Source organism: Syngnathoides biaculeatus, chromosome 10 (genome assembly GCF_019802595.1).
Source record: "Syngnathoides biaculeatus isolate LvHL_M chromosome 10, ASM1980259v1, whole genome shotgun sequence".
Taxonomy (NCBI): Eukaryota; Metazoa; Chordata; class Actinopteri; order Syngnathiformes; family Syngnathidae; genus Syngnathoides; species Syngnathoides biaculeatus.
In genome coordinates, this window is record NC_084649.1 from 23,448,808 (window position 1) to 23,470,036 (window position 21,229).

Here is a 21,229-nt window from a genome sequence, read left to right on the forward strand (position 1 = left end):
AGCTGCTGACGATCTGACTTACGAGCTCTTTTGTTTGACTGAAACTTCACTGGGTAAAGGTCAATATGTTGGCCAATCATCCATTTTCTTAGCCGGTTATCCTCACAAGGGTCGCGGGGAGTGCAGGAGCCTACCCCAGCTGTCGACGGGCAGGGGGCGGGGTACACCCTGAACTGGTCGCCAGCCAATCGCAGGGCACATGGAGACAAACAGCCGCACTCACGATCACACCTAGGGGCAGTTTAGAGTGTCCAATTAATGTCGCATGTTTTTGGGATGTGGGAGGAAACCGTAGTACCCCGGAGAAAACCCACACAGGCACGGGGAGAACATGCAAACTCCGCACAGGCGGGGCCGGGATTGAACCCGGGACCTCAAAACTGTGAAGCCAACGCTTTGACCCATCCACCGTGCCTGCGTGATTAAAAAACCCTTCTAAAATTTTTTTTTTTTTTTTAAAAAGCGTGAAACACCAAACGTTACGTTCCTCAACCCCGAAGGCAACGTTAATTTCATTACAAATGGCGCACAAACAGGGTTGATAATGTCAACATCCATATTTGGTCGTACTCAATTATCGATAAACCCCACAATGTTTTTCTCAAAATCATATTTTCATCTTTTGAGTGCCGAATCCCTACTACTTGTTTTCTTTGCGTTGTCGTCTCCCCATGAATACGATGACAGACCATGATCAATGAGGAATAAAACATTTGGAAAGTCTACGATATAAAAACTACATATATATGCAAAACCATATTCATGGGATATTGAACATTAGAGAAGCACTCATACTTCTCCCATTAAAGAGCCGATGACTGTGAAACAATACAAATATTTAATCGTCTCATCGTATTTACATCATCAATTTTTGATCTACTTTTGGAATAAAAAATCAAGGGTATAGCGTTTTTCAACTGTGCATGTTTGGTAGCCCAAAAATGCTTGTAATATCTCAACTTTATCGTTTATGATGCGTGACAATTTCAAGAAGAACAATTTAAATTGATACTGTAGATTTGTCTTCGCGGGCCACATAAAATCATGCGGCGGGCCGGATCTGGCCCCCACGCCTTGTGTTTGACACCTGCGTCATATATGTTTTAAACGTTTCCGAAGCTCTGATCTTCGTTCTTCCTCTTTCTCAGCCCGTCCGATTCAAACGTCCACTTTTTTTTTTTTTTTTTTTTTATTTTTACAAACTTGCGTATGAAGTGAGTCAAAACACAGTAATTCCCAAAAGAATGACTCCACGGAGCTGATTGTGAGCAGATGTCTCCAACTGGCTCACCTCGCCCGCGCCATTCAACTTGCAGACCAACTTTTGCGTTACAAGCGTAGAAATCGGAACTGCGGCACGAACTCGCAGTAAACCTTTCACCTTCATCTTGTCCCGGCGCCAAACGTTTGCCCTTTCGCGTTGCAAAAATTGGAAGATTGTCCTTTTCAAAGTTTCCCTAAATGATCAACACCAATTATGAGATCCAGTTCCACGCCGTGCGAAGCCTGGTGGGTGTCCCTTTCCCCCATCCGAGCCTCGCGCTGAGGTTACGCCAAGGTCACCGGCGGAGTCTGTGATTTATTCCTCACAAGTGAGAGGACGGCGGCGGGGAAATAAGAGCGCCGCTTGCGTTTGCGCTGGTGCCGGCCGCCTCGCACATCTGGAGCTCGATGGGAGCATCTGGACGCCAAATCTACTTACCACGTTACGCGCGGGGGTTTGCCGCCGCTGCTTTGAATTAAGCGCTCGCAACGCTAGGGGGCGCTGGCTTTTTCACACACCTCTTGACCACTACTCCGGGATACATGATGATACACGATACAATCGTGAATTCCCGGCAAGCAATTCGATTGGACGAATGTCACTCTGTGATTGATTCTAGAATGCGACAGCGCTGAGACTTTATTTTAACTTTACAGCTCACACCGCCTCATAGGTGTTCCAAATAAGCGGTGTGAAATGTACAGCCCACGGACCTCCTCCGGCCCGTGAGGTGGTCCAATCTGGTCCGTGGGCATAGAGAACTCTCTTGGTTTTTTTAAATTAATTTTATTTTCTGTCACGGCCCCCCCGGTCCCTGTCCTACCAGTCCCCGAGGCGCCACGAACCTGCCGCAATCAGCGGAGCCGCACACCTTCGCCTAATCTCCTAATAATTACGTCTCAGTTATGTTGAACCACACATACGGTCTTTCCTTTGCCAGATCATTGCTTAATGCCTCGTTCCCGCACTCTCGCAATCCTGTTCCTGATCTCCCGTGTACCGATCCCTGCCTTCTACGCCTAACGTCCTGGTTACCGCTGCTCCCGTTGAATGCCTGCCTGATCCCCGACACTTTTCTCGAACTGCCTCTACGCCTCCCGAGTCGTGCATTTGGGTTCAACCCCATGTTCTGGCCGTGACAGAACGATCTGGCCAGTTCGTTATGTTCATTGTGCCCTGAGTCTGTGAGTGCGCTTCGTGATACTAAGAATAAAACCCTCTGATCACCATGTCCTCGCCATGGAATCCTGCATTTGGTGTCCGCCCGTGCACCTTTGGGGCTGTGACGATTTTCAAAAAAATAACTGCTGTTCCTAATTTTGTCCACTGTGGGCCTACCGATACCCTCTTACAAAGGTCTTTCAATGGACCTTTTCGATGCCGACCTGAAGCTCCGCCCCCTTAACCATGTCCCACAAGCTTTCAAAATGGCGATTGGACAGTACATGTTTGAAGTCGATTCTCTATCGCGTTTTCCAGATAATATTGGGGTATGTTTTTTGCCAAATGCGTCAGACTTGTCCAAGAGAGTTCTACAGAGAGGTCTGAACTATTTCACACAAGGATATGTACACGGAATTAAGATTTTGGACGGAGCAGGACGCAATGTCAGAGTTACAGCGAAACGTTGACGATCGATGCAAAAAAAGTTTGAGGCCTCACAGACTTCATATTGAAATCCAACAGGATAAAATAGTGGAATTGTACTGCGCATGTAAAGCAGGGTGAGTACTTTTTTCTTGGAAAGATCACGGGTAATATCATCGTAGTCTTTATCAGTGAGTGGGTCTATTCACTTGACTTGGCTTTTACTTACCTTCGAACATACAGCCTAGTGTTTGTTCATATCGTCCACATTGAGTTGTACCTGCGCTCTTCCGCGAGTCTTAATCCGTGGTAGGCACTTCAGCAACTGTGTTTTAGGCTTTGGAAAATGAATCAAGCGGGCCCCTTGTAACCGAGCAGGATATCTTTCATCAGAATTGCACGTTCTCCAAGCGCATCTGAGAACCGTTTTCTTCGTAACATTAACTTTTCCAAGCGCACGCTACTTACAACCGGCATTGCTTGTGGGACAATACGGCGAGAGGGGCGTGTCGAGACAACGCAGCTATCTGATTGGCTATTATTGTACGAGGGATTGACAGGTCGGAAAGGTCCATTGCCATTCTTTTCTTTACTTCTTGCTTGCTCCTCCTTTCCTTACACTCGATGAAGACATCTGTGAGTGGTTATGATGTCACAGGTTATAAAGATTCAGAATATCCCGACTAGATCCCCACTTATGTATCACTAGAGAAGTGGAAGGGTTTGGGAGTTTACTACCAGTACCAATTACCTTCATAAATAATGTACAGAAAGCCCCCTTGCTGAAAACATGATGTGTGATCCATAAGCGTTCTTCTGCTGAGTCTTTGTTAGGACTGCCGAGTTCCATCTGTGTCATCTTGCGGTTTAAACTTGTAGGTTGAAATGATCAGAGCCAGATGTGGATTTTCACTTTTTCCCTTGCCATAATTTCAGACTCTAGGTTTACAAAACAGACGCACCGATGGGTGGTGACCAAAGCGAGAAGATAGAACGGATGACGTGTTGAACAGGTCGCTGGATGTCGCTTTCATAGTGCTCAGAATTGAGAGCGGGAGCGATCCGACGGGGCCTGTGCTCAGACTCCATCCGAAGCGTGTGACCTTTGAACTAGTCCCCTCCCTCCTCAGGCCAGATAAAGGGCCCCCCCCCCCCCGGCAAGATAGCCTTTTTTTGGGGGCGGGTGGAGGGCAGGTCAGGACAATGACTGCGTTGTTTAGGACATCATTTCTGGATTGGATCGAATTTCTCGTGAAGTAACGAGACTCCAAAACGGCAACATTTCTTGTTGGACCCTCCTAAATGCTTCTATAGTGTGCGAGAGAGCGAGTGGGCGGCGGCGCTGCTGGCAGATGCGCTAATGGTCGGAGACAATTCACTTCTGCCCTCAAGGTGGAGAACACTGCCCTTCTCCAGAGCAAAAAGAAACAAAATCAAGTTTTCAAAACATGAAGTCATTTGACTGCCCAACCATTCTGACTCAGCAGCAGCTTTTTTACATTTTTTTATTTTTATGCACGTTGCAAAGAAGCAACAACATTTGACTTGTTAAAAGCATAACATTAGCATCTATATATAACTGCAGTGTTAATATTTGCAATAATGAGGGATATACTTTTTTTAAAAAACGTGTTTTTGATGAACACTTGCATGGTTGGAGAGCTACATTTTTTTTCGTTTGTTTGTTTTTTGTTTTTTTTTTGTCATACTTGGTGTAAGAAGTGAGACCACTGCTGTAGAATCCAACAATTTTCCTGCAATGTGTAATTCCACGATGCAAATGCCTCACCCCTCCTAAAATCATTTAAGTAAATTTTGCCTTGAGTTTTATGTAAATTGACACATAGTAAAAATAAAAGTTTATCTAGACTTCGTCTGGTGTTGTAATTCCACAGTGGACATCATTCATGGATCAATACCTTTCTGTCCCATTTATTATGCGGTCAATAAACATTGGCTCATCCTTCCTGCAGGGATAACTCTTCTTTTTTTCAGCAATTATTATTATTATTATTACAGCATTTGTATGCCCCGTTCTATTATCCATTAGCTTCTCCTCGCAAAAATGTTAAATGCTGCACTGAAATCGGCCCTGTACATCACATCTTACCACATACGCTTTGTGAAAAAACACATTAAATAAAAATGTTCAAGTTTTAATTTAAAAATACTGCTTGCTTGAATAACACGCATATACATGCAATATTTTATTTTAGGATTTTTTTTTCTGGCACAATAAATGCTCCCATTTTGCTTATTATCAAGCCTCTAAATATTTTTAGTGCATTTCAATTTTTCACATGAATACAAACTACTGTAATAAGTTTCACATGAATACCTAAAAAAAAAAAAAACCAACAAAACATTACAATTATTTTAAAGTCAGAAGTTGGGATCAAGCACTTGTATTGGACCTCATTCGAGTATTATGCCGATGAATTTTCACGCTTGGAAAATCTTACATGTAAAGTTTATATGGTCACGTGGACTTCAAGAGCCAATCACGGGCCATGTGTTCAAACACAACAAAGCACTGTAGTGACCCCGCCCGCATTCACAACTATTTCATGTACTTGCCCCCCCCCCGAGATTCGATCTGGTTTGTTGAGCATGCCTCTCTCTTCAAACACGTGTTGTCCAAAAAAGCACAAGGAAGGAAAAAAAAAAAAAAGCATCCCTGAACTCTGCTGCTGTCATTTTCAATTATGTGTGCCGTACATATTTGGCTTCAGCACTGCTGCTGCTCTATGTGCTTGCAATTAAAACAAGATGGCGAAAAAAAATGGGGGGGGGGGGGGACCATAGTCAGGCAGGAAGGAGGGCAGCTAAATCCATCTACTGCCCCCTTGTGGAAACATCTTGTAACTCCTCTTCGTGAAGTTTTTTTTTTTTTTTTTTAGCAAGTCTCATTTCTGTATGAGGAGCATCTTATTTTTCATTCACGTGCTAATTCGTTGTCATCATGCAGCAATTTAATTGCCAAATTTGTTGCAATTATGTGTGTATTCTTCAACACGTGACCGTCTTCACGGTTCACCACAACACATTCTGTTTTGATGCCTCCGTGGTCTCAAAGGACGCGTGACGGGGCAGGTACGGTGGTCCAGGAGCTCATTAGACGTCGGAGCAAATAAATCCTCGCGGGGATTTCGCCGGCAACAACAGTCGCCTGTCAAGACGCTCGACGCGCTGGCCTAATGAGGCTTTCCTCACGAGCAGCCGTAGCTCGTAGCCGTGAGGAGGTACTTCGACTCAAGTGGGTTGCACGGCAGATAAAACCGCAGCCCTCCGGGCCCAAAAAAAAAAGAGTGACTTTATCTTTGTGACACTCTCAGGCTGGAATGCATTCCGGTCCGAGACGCTTTGCGATGCCGTGATGCGCACAGCCAGCAATTGTTCGACAGATAATCGTGTTAGCGTGAAGGCTTTGTGCATGCTTATCCATAAGGTATCGCTGCATAGCAATAGCGGCTATATTTAACGTAATTTCCGGCCTACAAGCCCCGACTTTTTTCACACGCTTTCAGCTCTGCGTTTTATGCGCTGATGGGGCGCTAGCGTTAAACTCTTTCTGTGTGCCGAGGCTCATAACCAGGTGCGCTAACGCTAGCGCCGCGCTAACGCTAGCGTTAAACTCTTTCTGTGTACCGAGGCTTCTAACCAGATGGCCTCTATAGGGCGGGAATCACGGTAGCTCTGAATGATTATCCTGTAGCGTTTTTTAATTTTTCTCACTGATAGTCGTGTTCGACAATCGTAAATGTTAAACTCTTTTGGTATTTACGAATGCAAATCCTTGTGGTCAAGCGAGTCACGATGAGCTGTGAGCTACATAATTGTGTCACGCAATGGAACATTGGCCAATCGTACTGCCGTCCGACAGAACTCGGTGTGAGTTTCCCGTTGTGGTGCAGTAACCACATTAGCTAACAGGCTAGCTTCCACCATTGTTTTTTTTTTTGTTTATTCGAGCTGTCCATCACCATGCAGAGGCAAACAGATACCCGGATCAGCGGTCCAAACTTAAAGTGAACGCCAAGGTTCGCAGTCACCCAATATAGGGAGGGCAGAATAGGAAGGAATTATGTGCTCCCTCTTACGGGTTCCAGTTAAGAGGTGAGCATCAGCGTTTTGAACCAACTGAAAGATGTTGATGAGGAAGGAATAGTGGCTAACGCCAAAGAAAAGTGCTCATTTTTTTCCAGCATATGTGTCTGTCACGTTTTCGAAACAGGTTCGGATGATACAAATCGGAACGCGTCAGCGCGGTTTTGAATTTAACAGACTATAAACACGTGAATGTTTTTTTCTTTTTTTGCATAAAAGCTGCAACTCTCAAAAGTGCTCCCGAGCTTGCATCACGCAGCCCGCTAAGTCAAAAGCGCTCAAACTTCCTAAACATGGCGTGTCCTGGTTTTGCGCGCCTTCAGGGAAATCCCCGCATCCGGATAAACGCTTCCTCTTTGCTATCGTCGCGAGCGGAAATCCTTATTATGCCAATTAAATCTCTGCATCAGCACTGCGGCCTGCGGCGCGGCGGCGGCATCGGCGTCTTTCTCCCACAGCTCTGTCGTCATCGCCGCTGACCTGGATCGCCGGGACCAGGCCTCCGCGTCGCTCGACATTTCGACGCGAGGGGACGGGAGGGCCACGCGAACGGTAGCAGGTGTAGCGTTCGATGAACTTTGCGCCCCCGGATTTTGGGATTTTGGATGGAGGTTTACCACATAATTGACGAGCAAAAGTTTCCTTTGATGGCAAATTCCAACGCATGCCCATGCACATCATTAGCATCTATGTTGTTGTGGTCTGTGTGAAACTGTGTCTACATGAAAGTAAGTGGGTGAGCACTCCGCCTGGATTTTCCTTTGCTTTGGCACCAAATGAAACTCGAAAAAGTAGGATAGGTTCCCGCTTTGCATATGTTGCCCCGACGCGTGCGGGCGTGCGTGGAGAGGAGGGTGCAGCTGCCGTGCTCGCTTTGGGCTCAGCCGACTGTGAAATATGTTCTTAAACTCTTAATTTCAGCAGCCCGGATGGAAAGGCAGGACGTTTGCCGACGCGGCATCGGTCGAGGTACTGCCGTCCTGCTCTATTAGCGCTGTTACCGTGGTTACCGCTAGCATGCCACCAAAAAAAAAAAAAATGAGTCCGCCATCTGGTTGTTGCCAATTTTGAGCAACTTTCAAGGTCTTTCTCTGAGGCATTTTAGCCTATGAAATGTTTTTTTGTTGTTGTTATTAAATTGATAATGGAATAAGAAAATAGAAACGGTTTGGAAAAGAACACGTCTCCTGGGATACGGATTTTTCCCCCCCAACTCCCCTCCAAAATGTTTAAATTGGTAAAACTTTCTCTCGGCTTGTCCCGTTACACGTCGCCACAGCGTGTCATTTCAGATGAACGCTCATATTTGTTAGCCAGAGTTTTTAACCATCCCACCCATCCATTTTCTTTGCCGCTCATCCTCACGAGGGTCGCGGGGAGTGCTGGAGCCTATCCTGGTTGTCAACAGGCAGGATGCGGGGTACACGCTGAACTGGTCGCCAGCCAATCGCAGGGCACACAGAGACAAACAGCCGCACTCGCAATCACACCTAGGGGCAATTTAGAGTGTCCAATTAATCTTGCATGTTTTTGGGATGTGGGAGGAAACCGGAGTGCCCATACAGGCAGGGCCGGGATTGAACCCAGGTCCTAAGAACTGTGAGGCCAATGCTTTACCAGCTACTCCACCGTGCTGCACCACAGTTTTTAGTCAAAATGAATTTCAAGTTCATCTTACAAAATTGTCTGTAAGAATACAATTCATGATGTGATTTTGGGAAAAAAATGCGCCAGAAGTGTAAAAGCGCATGCGTAAAACACTCTCTATGTCAAACGCAAGGCCCGGGGGCCAGATCTGGCCCACCACATCATTTTATGTGGCCCGTGAGGCCAAATCTAGAGTGATTTCCATGATTCTTGTAAAAATCTGTACCAAAATTATTTCAAATTGCTATATATCATAAATGATAAAGTTGACATATTACAAGCATTTTTGTACCCCAACAGGAATAGTTGAAAAACACATTACCTTTGATTTCTGATTCCAAATCTAGTTCATAAATTGATGATCTATATATGATGAGACGATTAAATATTTGTATTGTTTTACAGTCATAACGGCCCCTCTGAGGGAAACCGGAACTACAATGTGAAAAATGAGTTTGACACCCCTGCTCTATAACTTCCACTAGCAACCCAGGCTAAACTCCGCTCCTCTCACTGCATACAAAGCTTTTCTTAGTTCAGATGCATGACTTCAAGATACTTCCTTGACACCAATTACAGTGCTATTCGTATCTAAAACGCGTCCTAGGGCTTCTTAGGTGGCGTGCAAAAACCACATCTACTGGAGGTGACTTCGTAGCGGATCATCGGTTTTCGGTTTCACAGAAAGAAAGAAATTTGTCAACTGTGACCGACAAAAATGTGAGTGATGACCTTAGCTAGCTTCTCGGTGCTAACGGCGTTGCATCAAAGCGACCTCACTTTTGCCAAGTGAGCGTCTGTTGCTACATATATCAACTTTTCCCCTCATTTTTCTAAAAAAACATTGTTCACCCCGCCGCTTCCAGTTCACTAAACGAATGCCGCGCACGCAAGGCCGGAACTGGCTTAATTCAACCATGTGGCTGCCAAGTCATGGGTGGAGAATCTCGGCGTGAGGACATTATGCAAATTTGCCAACTTGTGACGTCAAATTTCGGAACAGTTCCCGCGCAGATTAATTTTTAAAGATGTTGATAGCAAAAGAAAACGCACGCCAGAGACTCGACTATTTTTAAATACAATTTTCCATACCATGCCCCCTTTAAGACTTGCACATGTGCCCATCTTGACCGAGCATATGCGCGCCGTTCAATATTGCACCAACAGTTCTTAAGTGAGCCCCACGATTCCTCGGTGGGCCGGGTTCCCGCACCACGGTGTGGTGCCACCTCGCCTCGCTGCAGTTTGGCACCCTTTCAGGGGTTCCTTTCGTCGGCCCATCTGCTCCGTTTGAAAAGTGTGCGCTTGCCTCGCGTGCTTCCAAGTCGCGTCTCGCACTCGGGAGCAGGATTAATTAGCTCCAGAGAACGGAAGGCAGAAAAAAACAGGCAGCAAGGAGCAAAAACAGTCTTTTCTTGCGGAAGAGTGTTACAATGAGCAGGTTATCAATATTTTTTTTCATCATATGTGACTGAATTTACCCACTCCAGTGAGATTTGTGTGATGAGAAGTCAAGTCAACGTGAAACCTTTAGCAGCTTGTATAGCCAATTTTTGACATGATTTGTATCTGTCACGTAGTTTTTTTTTTTTTTTTTTTTTTAAATTAACCACTTAATAAATAAAGAAATGTAAATTCTAAATGAAAAATACTCGTGCAGGTCGTTTTTAAACATTTTCATAAAACAAGAAAAAAGAAAAAGTCCCATTGCCTGGATTGAATCCTCGCGAGTTATCATAACTTGGATGACTGGCAATCTATGCATACAAAAAGCATGTATTTCATCTTTTTTCGTGATATTTTGACAGTGGCGGCCCGGTGCATCAGATGGAAAGTGTTGGCCTCACAGTTCTGAGGTCCCGGGTTCAATCCCAGCCTTCCCTGTGTGGAGTTTGCATGTTCTCCCCATGCCTGCGCGGGTTTCCTCCCACATCCCAAAAACATGCAACATTAATTGGGCACTCTAAATTGCCCATAGGTGTGATTGTGAGTGCGGCTGTTTGCCTCAATGTGCCCTGCGATTGGCTGGCGACCAGTTCAGGGTGAACCCCCACCTCCTTCCCGTTGACAGCTGGGATAGGCTCCAGGACTCCCGCGACCCTCGTGAGGATAAGCGGCAAAGAAAATGGATGGATGAATGGATGACTCAGGAACTTATGCTATTAGGGTAACAATTTGTAGTGAACAATATTATCCCGAATCCCTCGCTGCGCGTTCAGTAGTTGGGAATCACTCTTGTAAAAGACACAATTCAAAATCAATTGCGCTGGAAAATCTACAGACGAAGCGGGAACGTGTTGGTTTTCGACATTGGTCAATTGATCATGAGTCAAGTTTCCTCGCCAAAAGTACAAACGTGTAGAACAAGCTCCAAAAAAGGGCTAACGGCTAACTGTCCCTAAATCAATCGAATAATAATCTCTTTTCAACACTTCCGTGCTGTGACCACAACTAGGAACTTGTGTGCATGAGGAGGGCGTTTATTGCTCTCAAATCAATCAGGTCCTTGCTTGATGGTCTTTGCGGACCCCGTCTCGTCACTTCAGCCACCCCCCCCCCCCCCAAGGCTCGCAGACTAATCAGCGCTAGCTGCTCCCGTTTAACCCCGGCGCGGCGAGTCAACGCGCCCGGCGCCATTTACGACCTTGGCCTTCACATTGCCTCGCGGCGCCCGATGCTGTGAGCGGGTAACGATTGCGCTCTGGCGGGCGGCCGATGTACGAGCGCCCGATCGATGCCGCTCTCTCTCTCATTGATCGTCCGGGCTGCCGCACCAGACGTGGCGAATAAATCCTTGTGCCTCGTTACTCAAAGAGCAGTAATTTTTGTAGACGACACAAAGGGGGTACACTTCATATTTATATTTAACATGTCCAGCTAATTGTCTTCTGTAATAGTGAGATCCCCCTGTATTGCCAAAAGTGCATCGCTAGCCACGACGTCCGCTAACCAGAGGTTGAGCAGCACTGTGTTTGTATCCAGAGTTGACCTGAGGCTAGAGCGCATGGCTGTCAGACTTCCTAACCTTTGTATGAATCCAGATAAATTTCATTATAAATCAAAATCCACGGTGTCCTCCTGAAAATGACTCCTCCTTTAGCTTCCATATATATTTATATATATATATTTCATGTTATAACATGAAAAGTTAACTGTTATTATGTGGATGTTTTCATTTTATAAGACGTTATAACGTAATTAATTTCATGTTATAGTGTGAAACTTTTCACGTTATAACGCGATATGCTCCACGTTATAACGTAGAAAATAATAAATAAATACATTTCATGAAATGATTCACTGACATGTTCTTGCTCCATGCGTAAGAGGCAATCTTCGGGCACACCACGACTCCGTAAAAAGCTCACCAAATCCGTGTTTTGTGCAACACTCAATGAGAGGCCACTTCTACCTGTATGCCACCTCGGAAGGATGTGAGTGACCACAGTGTCGCAAAAACAAGTTGACGCCAACTGATCTGGTTATAACGTAAAACATATTGGGTTTTTACCGTGATATGTTTCATGTTATGATGTGATAAATCACATGTTATAATGTGGGTCATCTCACGTTATAACATGAAACTTTTCATGTTGTAATGGGAAATGAAATGTTATAACATGAAATGATTCACGTTATAACGTGTAATCAACCACATGATAACATGACACATATCACATTATAACGTGATAACAACATTTTTTTTTGGTCTGCCAGTAATACAAATGCCTCATAAAAGCTCAATATAATATAATTATCAAAGTGATTACTATTATTTAATTAGAGTGCGCCCTCTTCTTTCTCATGCAATGGACTAATCCATCTTCTGACTGCACCTTCATGTCCATATTTTATTTATTTATTGTATCATTTATTACTGTATTTTATGAATAGCACTTTGTTCTAGCTGCGTTTTTTTTTTTTTTAAATGACTTGAGGTGAGCATTGAAAAAGAAACATGTTGTGAGGACAGAGTAGCAGAGTAGTGAAGAAGAGGAGCTGAGAGGGAAACAAAAAGTTTTCATAAAAACTACTCGAGGTGTCAAAGTTTTTAAGGTGGTAATGAAAGAGCGCCAGACCGAGACGCTCTTTCCGGCAGCAGTAGCGCTGTTGTCAGTGTCAGCCGAGGAGGATGCAGTTGAGATGAAGTGGGCGGTGACACCAGTGGCACTTTTCATCACAAAGATGTCGGCTTTAAAGCGCTTTAAATGGTAAACTATGTTAAACGTCGATTAGTCTTCTTAGCAATTACAGTCAAGGGGAGATGATTTAACTTGCTTGTAATCTTCAGAAAGGATTTTAAGGACTTTACAGCTCATGAAATCAGATCATTTTCTCAAATTCACACTTTTAAGTTGATGATTAACCTAAATATTTAATATCTGGGCAGCATATGGATGTGTACAGCCCTATTAGTGGGTTCGCCTTCGGCCCCCAAATAGCTTAATACGCCCCTGCATCTAACAATTTACAATATCAATTGTCATTAAATTAAAAAGTCCAAGTAATGACAAAAGTATTTTTATGCAACTCTCGTTTGGACGCTGTCACATCCCAGCGGTGCGGAGGTGCACCCAAATGCAGGACTCCCAGGCAAAGGAATACTGTTCAGGGGGTTTTATTCTTCATTTAAGAGATGCACAATTACACAGTCCAAGAAAGCAGGATCCAAAAAATGAAAAATAGGGTTCGACGACTATGAAGCTAAGTAGCGGAATAACCCGGCTTGCGGCAAAGCATACTCACTAACACAAAGCAACGAACTGGCAAATGCCGGTGACAAAACTCCAACTTAAATACTTTGTTTAATCACGGTGATCATGCGAATCAGCTGTGACCGGTGACAGGTGTCAGAGATGACACCGCCCGGAGCAGCGGCCCGGCCACGCCCCTCCTGGCCGTGGCCAAGCCTTGCTCATGACAGGCGCTGATTCCGTTGTGCAAGCAGACCTCATGTTGAAACCGGCGAATGCTAACAGGCATTTTCTAATATGCGTGACGGTGCGAACACGAAGCGAGAGAAGCTTGAAGGATCGGCGGAAGTAGCGCGGCCGACAGTAAATCACCAGCTGGCGGTGGAGAGCGTGGGAATTTACAGCGCTGGCCTAAAAGAGGCTGGACGGGGTTCCTGTCGCTCTCTGGCCCCCACGGTGCATTCCATTTCATCGTGGCGGCAGCGCTACCCTGGCGTCCAAACATCCCCAGACGACCATCAATCTTTTTTTTTTTTTCTTTTTCCTCCACAAATGAAAATCCAAAATTGGAACCCTGAGGCCGCGACACGACTCCAGACGCAATAAGCCCGCCGCGTTTGAACAGAGCGTGACCTAAATAAGTTAAGTGCATCAAGGGAACAGATGCCGAGTGGCCGGATCGGGTTCTGTCGCAAAAGCGAGCGTCTCTCCCGGCGTCCTCTGAGCATTTGATCTGGATGGAGTGATAAGTAGCCTTGCTTTCAAGGCGCGCACACATATGGTGGAAGCCTCTTCCACGTAATCCCAATATGTAACCTCGTTCATTTCTCAGTGGGAGCACGTCGCACAAAGTCTCATAAATCGACTCCTGAAAGCGGAAGTTATGTAACGTCTTCAACTCAAACTACTTTTTCTCCTTTGGTGGGGGAATAAAAACAACAATAGTCCGTTGCCGTGGAGACAAACTCCAAATGCCATTTTCCCCGGAGGTCGATTGCAACCTCAGATTTCATGCCTGAGCTGCAACGACTTGAACAAAGAAATCTGTCAGGCGCGGGTGTCGAACTCGATGCCCGGGGGCCAGATCCGGCCCGCCAAATGATTTCATGCGGCCCGCAAAGGCAAATCGTCTGCATCGACTACCGTGATTCTTGTGAAAATCTGTAGCAAAATTTCAAATTGTCATATATGATAAATGATAACCTTGAGATGTTGTCTTTGAGATGTCTTTTTGTAAATATGATGAGGCGGTGAAAGATTTTGTTTTGTTTCCCAGTCATAACGGGAAACTGAGGGAAACTGGAACTAGCTTGTGGCCCGCGACAAAAATGAATTTGACACCCCTGCTGCAAAGAGTCAACAGTTGAACGTAGGAGGGCTTCTACCCAAATGTTGTCAATTATTGTTGACATCAAATTCCTCCAGAAAACAGAAACAAAATTGTATTAAAAACAAACGGTATAAAAAGATCCACTCAAGCGGAACCGCCAAAGTCCAACACAATCCGTTCCGCGACACTGGTCGACTTTCAAATTGTTCTAATGTCAAATTTCCATCCATCTATTTTCTTTTGCCGCTTATCCTCACAAGGGTCGCGGGAAGTGCTGGAGGCCCTCCCAGCTGTCAACGGGCAGGAGGCGGCGCACAGCCTGAACTGGTCGCCAGCCAATCGCAGGGCGCATGGAGACAAACAGCTGCACTCACAATCACACCTTGGGGCAATTTAGAGTGTCCAATGAATGTTGCATGTTTTTGGGATGTGGGAGGAAACCGGAGCACCCGGAGGAAACCCACGCAGGCACGGGGAGAACATGCAAACTCCACACCGGCAGGGCTGGGATCGAATCCGGGTCCTCACAACTGTGAGGCCAACGCTTTACCAGCTGATCCACCGTGCCGCCCCTCCGCGGACAATTTAGTAAAAAACTGTATTCAAAGAAAATGGAATAAAAAGATCCACAAAAGCGGAACCCCCAAAGTCCAACACAATCTGTTCCACGCCACCGGTCGACTTTCAAATTTTGTAAAATTGTCAAAGGGAAATAATACTCGTGGAAATAATACAATTTTATCACCATGGCAACATCTTTATTCCCCATACAGGCGTCAAAATGTTCCCGCTTTTGTAGAAAGAAAAAGAATTTGTCATGAAAAGCCTGCTAAATAATCTGAAGTCCGAAGTTAATCAAACAAGTCAGGTTTGTGCTGACTCGGGTTTAAATTCGCTTGCTTCGATCTTAACATGGCCGCATCCCAGTAATAAGAGGGTGTGCACATATTTTTTCCCCAGCCATTTATTTTTACTTGCCCTCTTGAAAGGATTAAAATAAAAAAGACATTTGAGTGGAGTTGTACAACTTGTAGGTCACAATAATGGAGGCTGTTTTGAAATGATTTTTTCACAACATCTGACTCTTCACAGGGGTGTATAGACTTGTCATATTAACCGTATTTGAAGACCGTATGGAGGAATACGGCTTCAAGCGTCCCCTCCACTTCTCTATGATTATTATTTTTTTTTTTCAGTTATTGCAATAGAGGTCACTAGGTTTCTCGTAGATCAGTGGCATCCCTTTAAGAGGATTTTCTGCACATTGAGTGCGTTACCATATTTGGACATGCTCGGCTTCTACTTTCTCCCCCCCCCCCATCCCTCCTCCCTCTTTCCATGTTTTTAACATGTGGAAATGAAAATTTCGCCGTGCACAATAGACCTGCCGAATCCCACCTGGGTTGATGAATATACCCCCCCCCCCAACCCCCACTGCCCCCACCCCGAACAATGGCGGCCGCCTTTGATCAAACATGAAACCACCGCGCGCTGACAAAGGCCCCGCACTTCGGGATGCTTTTTCATGCCCGTTTGGAGGGAAAAATAGAAAATGCTGATGAGCTGTTTACATTTTTGCATATTCGTGTGTGTGTGTTCAGGCTGGCGTTCAGCACCTCGGAGAGCAACGACACCACCTCAGCCGAGGCGACGTAATTATGAGCAGGAAGCCATGTTGCTTTCATCCATCTGCTTTCAGCCACCCCGACAGCGACTACCGCGTCCCACCGGACAAAACATCAGGTACGCCAGAACACGACAGTAGTAGGTAAGATTCTTTCGGCTTGTCCCATTAGGGGTCGCCAGGGCGTGACGTCTCAGATGAACGCTCGTATTTGTTTACGCCGGATGCCCTTCTCGACGCAACCCTTCTCAGGGAGTGGAGGCCCCAGTGGGATACGAACCCACAACCCCTAGTTTACCAAACCAGTGCTCTAACTGCTCATCTACAGTAATATTCTATAAAAATTTATTTTCTTTTTGAAAATAAAATGGGCGGCACAGTGGCTCAGCTGGTAAGGCGTTGGTCTCACAGCTCTGAGGTTCAACCCCGGACTGGCCGATGTGGAGTTTGCATGTTCTCCCCGTGCCTGCGTGCGTTTTCTCCGGGTGAGCGCTCCGGTTTCCTCCCACACCCCCAGGAAAACATGCAACATTAATTGAACACTCTAAATTGCCCATAGGTGTGACTATGAGTGCGGCTGTTTGTCTTCATGTGCCCTGTGATTGGCTGGCAACCAGTTCAGGGTGTACCTCGCCAGCTGACTGTTGGCAGCTGAGATAGGCTCCAGCACTCCCTGCGACCCTTGTGGGGATAAGCAGCTAAGAAAATGGATAGATGGGTAAAAATAAAATGTGTAGTATATTTTTTTATGTTAGGACATTGAAGCAGAGTTATGATAGTGAAGAGGAAGAGCTGAGAAGGAAACAATAATACACTTGTAAACTCGAGGCACGAGGCCCAGATTTGGCCCTCCACATCATTTTTTTGGGGGACCTCATGAAAGTACATCGTGTATATCTACTTATTTTTTCTTACTCTGTGAATATGTTTTATTTTATGTTGGCTTTATTATGTACCAAAATCCATCAAAATTCCCTTATTAACATAATTTGGACAATAGTTGTTCTATGGACCCCCCACGTACTTGTGGTTCAGCAACCTCAGATTCTCCAATTTGTATGTTTTTATCTCAGACTGTGCAAAAAAAAAATACTCTTCTTAAAAATACACAAATATTTCAGTGTAATTGTATGCGAATTTCTGATATTTGTGGTCCAACCCCAAATAGTGGGGATATAATGCTTACACATATACTTTTTCTTTACTATATTCCATGATCTCCGATTTGCTTGCCACAATTTTCAATTCCTTCCGATTTCAAAATCACATTTATAAAATTGCACATTCTTTAAACGCAAACTAAAATCATACGAGAGCTGAAACAAAGTAAGAGTAATGAACACAAATTAATGTGAAATACCAAATATGTTAAAAGCACTAAAACAGGTGCAGTGAGTAAGGCAAAGGGTAAAAGTGTGTTTTAAAATGTCTTTTAAAAATGGATAGCGGGGAGGGGGGGGGGGGGGGCTTTTCTCATGTGCAGCGGGAGGTCACTCCAAAGCGTGGGACCAGCAGCAAAAATAAAAAGCTCTCACCGCTCCGAGCTTCCGGCACCTCCAGAAGCAGCTGGTCAGCTGACTTGTGGCACTGAGCATTTGGATGGGGACCCTCAGAGAGCTAAATTGGAGTGAGGCCATTTGAGGAGTTGAAAACAAACAAAAGAATCTTCAAAAAGGACTCGAAATTGCAGTGAGGGGAGACCAGAATTGGAGTTGCGTGCTCCCTCTTACGTGTTCCAGTTAAGAGGCGAGCGGCACCATTTAGAGCCGACTGGAGACATGTGAGGAGGGGCTGGTTAACTCCAAAGTTGAAGTGCGTTGCATTAATCCTTTTGGCTTGCGATAAAGGTGCCATCAAACGACGACGAGGAGGACGTTTCAGCACTTCAGCACTCCCGTGACCCTTCTGAGGATAGGCAGTTAAGAAAATGGATGGATGAAATTTGACATAGAATGCCTATAAACTTTGCAGAAGTGTGGACCAAACATTTCTGCTGTCATCAGTTTCTTCCCTCACTTATATCCATCCATTCATTTTCTTTGCCGCTTATCCTCACTAGGGTCGTGCAGAATGCTGGAGCCTATCCCAGCTGTCAACGGGCAGGAGGCAGGGTACACCCTGAACTGGTCGCCGGCCAATCGCAAGGCGCATAGAGACAGATAACAGTCGCACTCACAATCACACCTGTGGGCAATTTAGAGTGTCCACAATTGATGTTGCATGTTTTGAGGACGTGGGAGGAAACCCACGCAGGCACGGGGAGAACATGCAAACTCCACACAGGCGGGGCTGGGATCAAACCCGGGTCCTCAGAACTGTGAGGCCAACACTTTACCAACTGATCCACTGTGCAGCCGCCCCCACTTATAGTGAATGTTAAAAGTGAACACACCCCTTCTCAATTACTTTTGTGTGTGTGTGTGTGTGCCATATATCGGACATATAACTGATGTTAGTAGTCCAATAATAGTTGGACATTCACATATTAATGAATCATGCATGAATGTTATTGTGACAAAAATGTCACCAAGTTTGGCTTTTCTCGAATGATTTCCCTCATAGCGCTGCCTTTTGGGAATGATATGCAATTAATAAATTTGCTGTTCTTGTTAATTGGAACAACATTACCTCATCGAACTGGGATGAAGTGTTTTGATCATGGTCTCATTTAGTTCCATCAGACTTCACCGTCCAAGCTCTCAAGTGTACCTAATAATTTGCCCTCGCTTGCCATTGAGCGTGTCGAGTTAATTTCCTCGCGTGCACGCGCGGGCTCGCGTGCCTGAGAGAGAGAGAGAGAGAGAGAGAGAGAGAGAGAGAGAGAGAGAGAGAGAGAGAGAGAAAGTTGTGCGCGCGGTTAGCGGGTGTCGACCTGTTTTTGTTTGTGTCGGGGCGGGATGGTGGATCCCGGTTCGAGGATGTTGGAGCGAGCCTCACAGCGATGCCTGACGGCGGTGAGGCGGGTGGCTCGACCTCGCCTTTCCCGGCTCCGTGAGGGAGGCGTGCCGGGCCCCTCCTCCTTCTCCTCCTCCTCCTCCTCCTCTCCCTCTCCCCCTCGGCCACCTGTATGGACCGCCGGGACTCGGGCGTGATCCCGTCGCCGGCGTCCCCGCGCGGGCGCCCGCGGCGGCTCACTCATGACGACGACATGACGGTGGAGAACATGCCGGGTGGTCCTCCGCCGAACCGGAACCAAAGCCCGCAGTACCACCTGGGCTGTTGCGAGCGCGTCGTGGTCAACATCTCGGGTTTGCGCTTCGAGACCCAGCTGCAAACTTTTAACCAGTTCCCCGAGACGCTGCTGGGCGACCCCCGCAAGAGGATGCGCTACTTCGACCCTCTCCGGAACGAGTACTTTTTCGACCGGAACCGACCCAGTTTCGACGCCATCCTCTACTACTACCAGTCCGGCGGGCGCATCCGAAGACCCGTCAACGTGCCCATCGACATCTTCTCCGAGGAAATTCGTTTTTATGAGCTGGGCGCGGAGGCCATGGAGAAATTCCGCGAGGACGAAGGCTTCATCGGGGAGGAGGAGCGCGTCCTGCCCAAGAACGACTTCCAGAAGCAGATCTGGCTGCTCTTCGAGTACCCGGAAAGTTCGGGTCCGGCGCGGGGCATCGCCATCGTGTCGGTGCTCGTCATCCTCATCTCCATCGTCATCTTCTGCATGGAGACGCTTCCGGAGTTCCGGGACGAGCGCGACCTGCAGTCCGCGCAGCGCACCCGCGACTCCAACGTCACCGGGGGAGGCTCCTCGCCCGCAGCGAGCCCCTTCACGGACCCCTTCTTTGTTATCGAGACCCTGTGCATCATCTGGTTCTCCTTGGAGCTGCTGGTGCGCTTCTTGTCGTGCCCCAGCAAGACCTCCTTCTCCAAGAACATCATGAACGTCATCGACGTGGTGGCCATCATCCCTTACTTCATCACGCTGGGCACCGAGCTGGCGGAGGCGGAGACCACGGGGGGCGGCCAGCAGGCCATGTCCCTCGCCATCCTGCGCGTCATCCGCCTGGTGAGGGTCTTCCGCATCTTCAAGCTGTCGCGCCACTCCAAGGGGCTCCAAATCCTGGGCCAGACCCTCAAGGCCAGCATGAGAGAGCTGGGACTGCTCATTTTCTTCCTCTTCATCGGAGTTATCCTCTTCTCCAGCGCGGTGTACTTCGCCGAAGCGGACGACCCCGCGTCGAGCTTCGGCAGCATCCCGGACGCCTTCTGGTGGGCGGTGGTCACCATGACCACGGTGGGGTACGGGGACATGCACCCGGTGACCATCGGGGGCAAGGTGGTGGGCTCGCTCTGCGCCATCGCCGGCGTGCTGACCATCGCGCTGCCGGTGCCCGTCATCGTGTCCAACTTCAACTACTTCTACCACCGCGAGACGGACGCGGACGAGCAGCCGCCTTCCGACGCGCCCCCGGCCGCCGGCTGCGACGGCCTGCCGGGAGCGGAGCTCCTGCGGCCGCGGGGGTCGTGCGCGTCCTCCGGCGCCCTTTCGAAGGGCGATTTCGTCGGCGTGGAGGAGGGCGACGAGCGGCCTCATTTCAACGGCCACAACTGCGTGAATATCACCAAGATCTTCACGGACGTCTAAAGCGGAACGCCGGGACCAAAGCAGTCGCAATATTCGAGGGATTGTGACTAACTTTTGAATTAATCGCTCATATCTGCTGACAGTAAATGTCTTTTTTTTTCTTTGTTTTTTTTTAAAATATTTATTCGACCGAGCAATGACACACGATCGTAAACTGCACATAACGTTACGCAGGATGAACCTAAAATGTACCTTATAACCCCCCAAGTGAATTTAAATTGAACTTTTGGGAGTATTTGTAATCCCTCACCCCCTTTTTCTTCTGCAAACATATTTCTATACGTTTAATGCCAACATTAGTTAAGAAAATAAAGTGAAATAAAGTAAAAACAGACAGATTGGACTAGTAAGTTCAATGTCTCAGTACTTTTGTTTTCGTATT

At 46.7% G+C, this 21,229-nt stretch overlaps 1 protein-coding gene and 1 long non-coding RNA gene across 2 annotated transcripts in view; both read left to right on the forward strand.

The window, feature by feature from the left end:
- LOC133507895 (uncharacterized) overlaps positions 1–16,467 on the forward strand; it is a 37,477-nt gene extending 21,010 nt beyond the window's left edge. Inside the window, exon 3 of the long non-coding RNA XR_009796937.1 lies at positions 16,231–16,467. This is a non-coding gene — a long non-coding RNA (uncharacterized LOC133507895). The remainder of the gene's footprint in view (positions 1–16,230) is intronic.
- A 2,853-nt stretch (positions 16,468–19,320) lies between these two features.
- LOC133507893 (potassium voltage-gated channel subfamily A member 3-like) lies at positions 19,321–20,847 on the forward strand. Its single transcript, XM_061833444.1, has one exon. The coding sequence runs from the start codon at positions 19,321–19,323 to the stop codon at positions 20,845–20,847; it is 1,527 nt and encodes a 508-aa protein (XP_061689428.1).
- Positions 20,848–21,229: the final 382 nt, after the last annotated feature.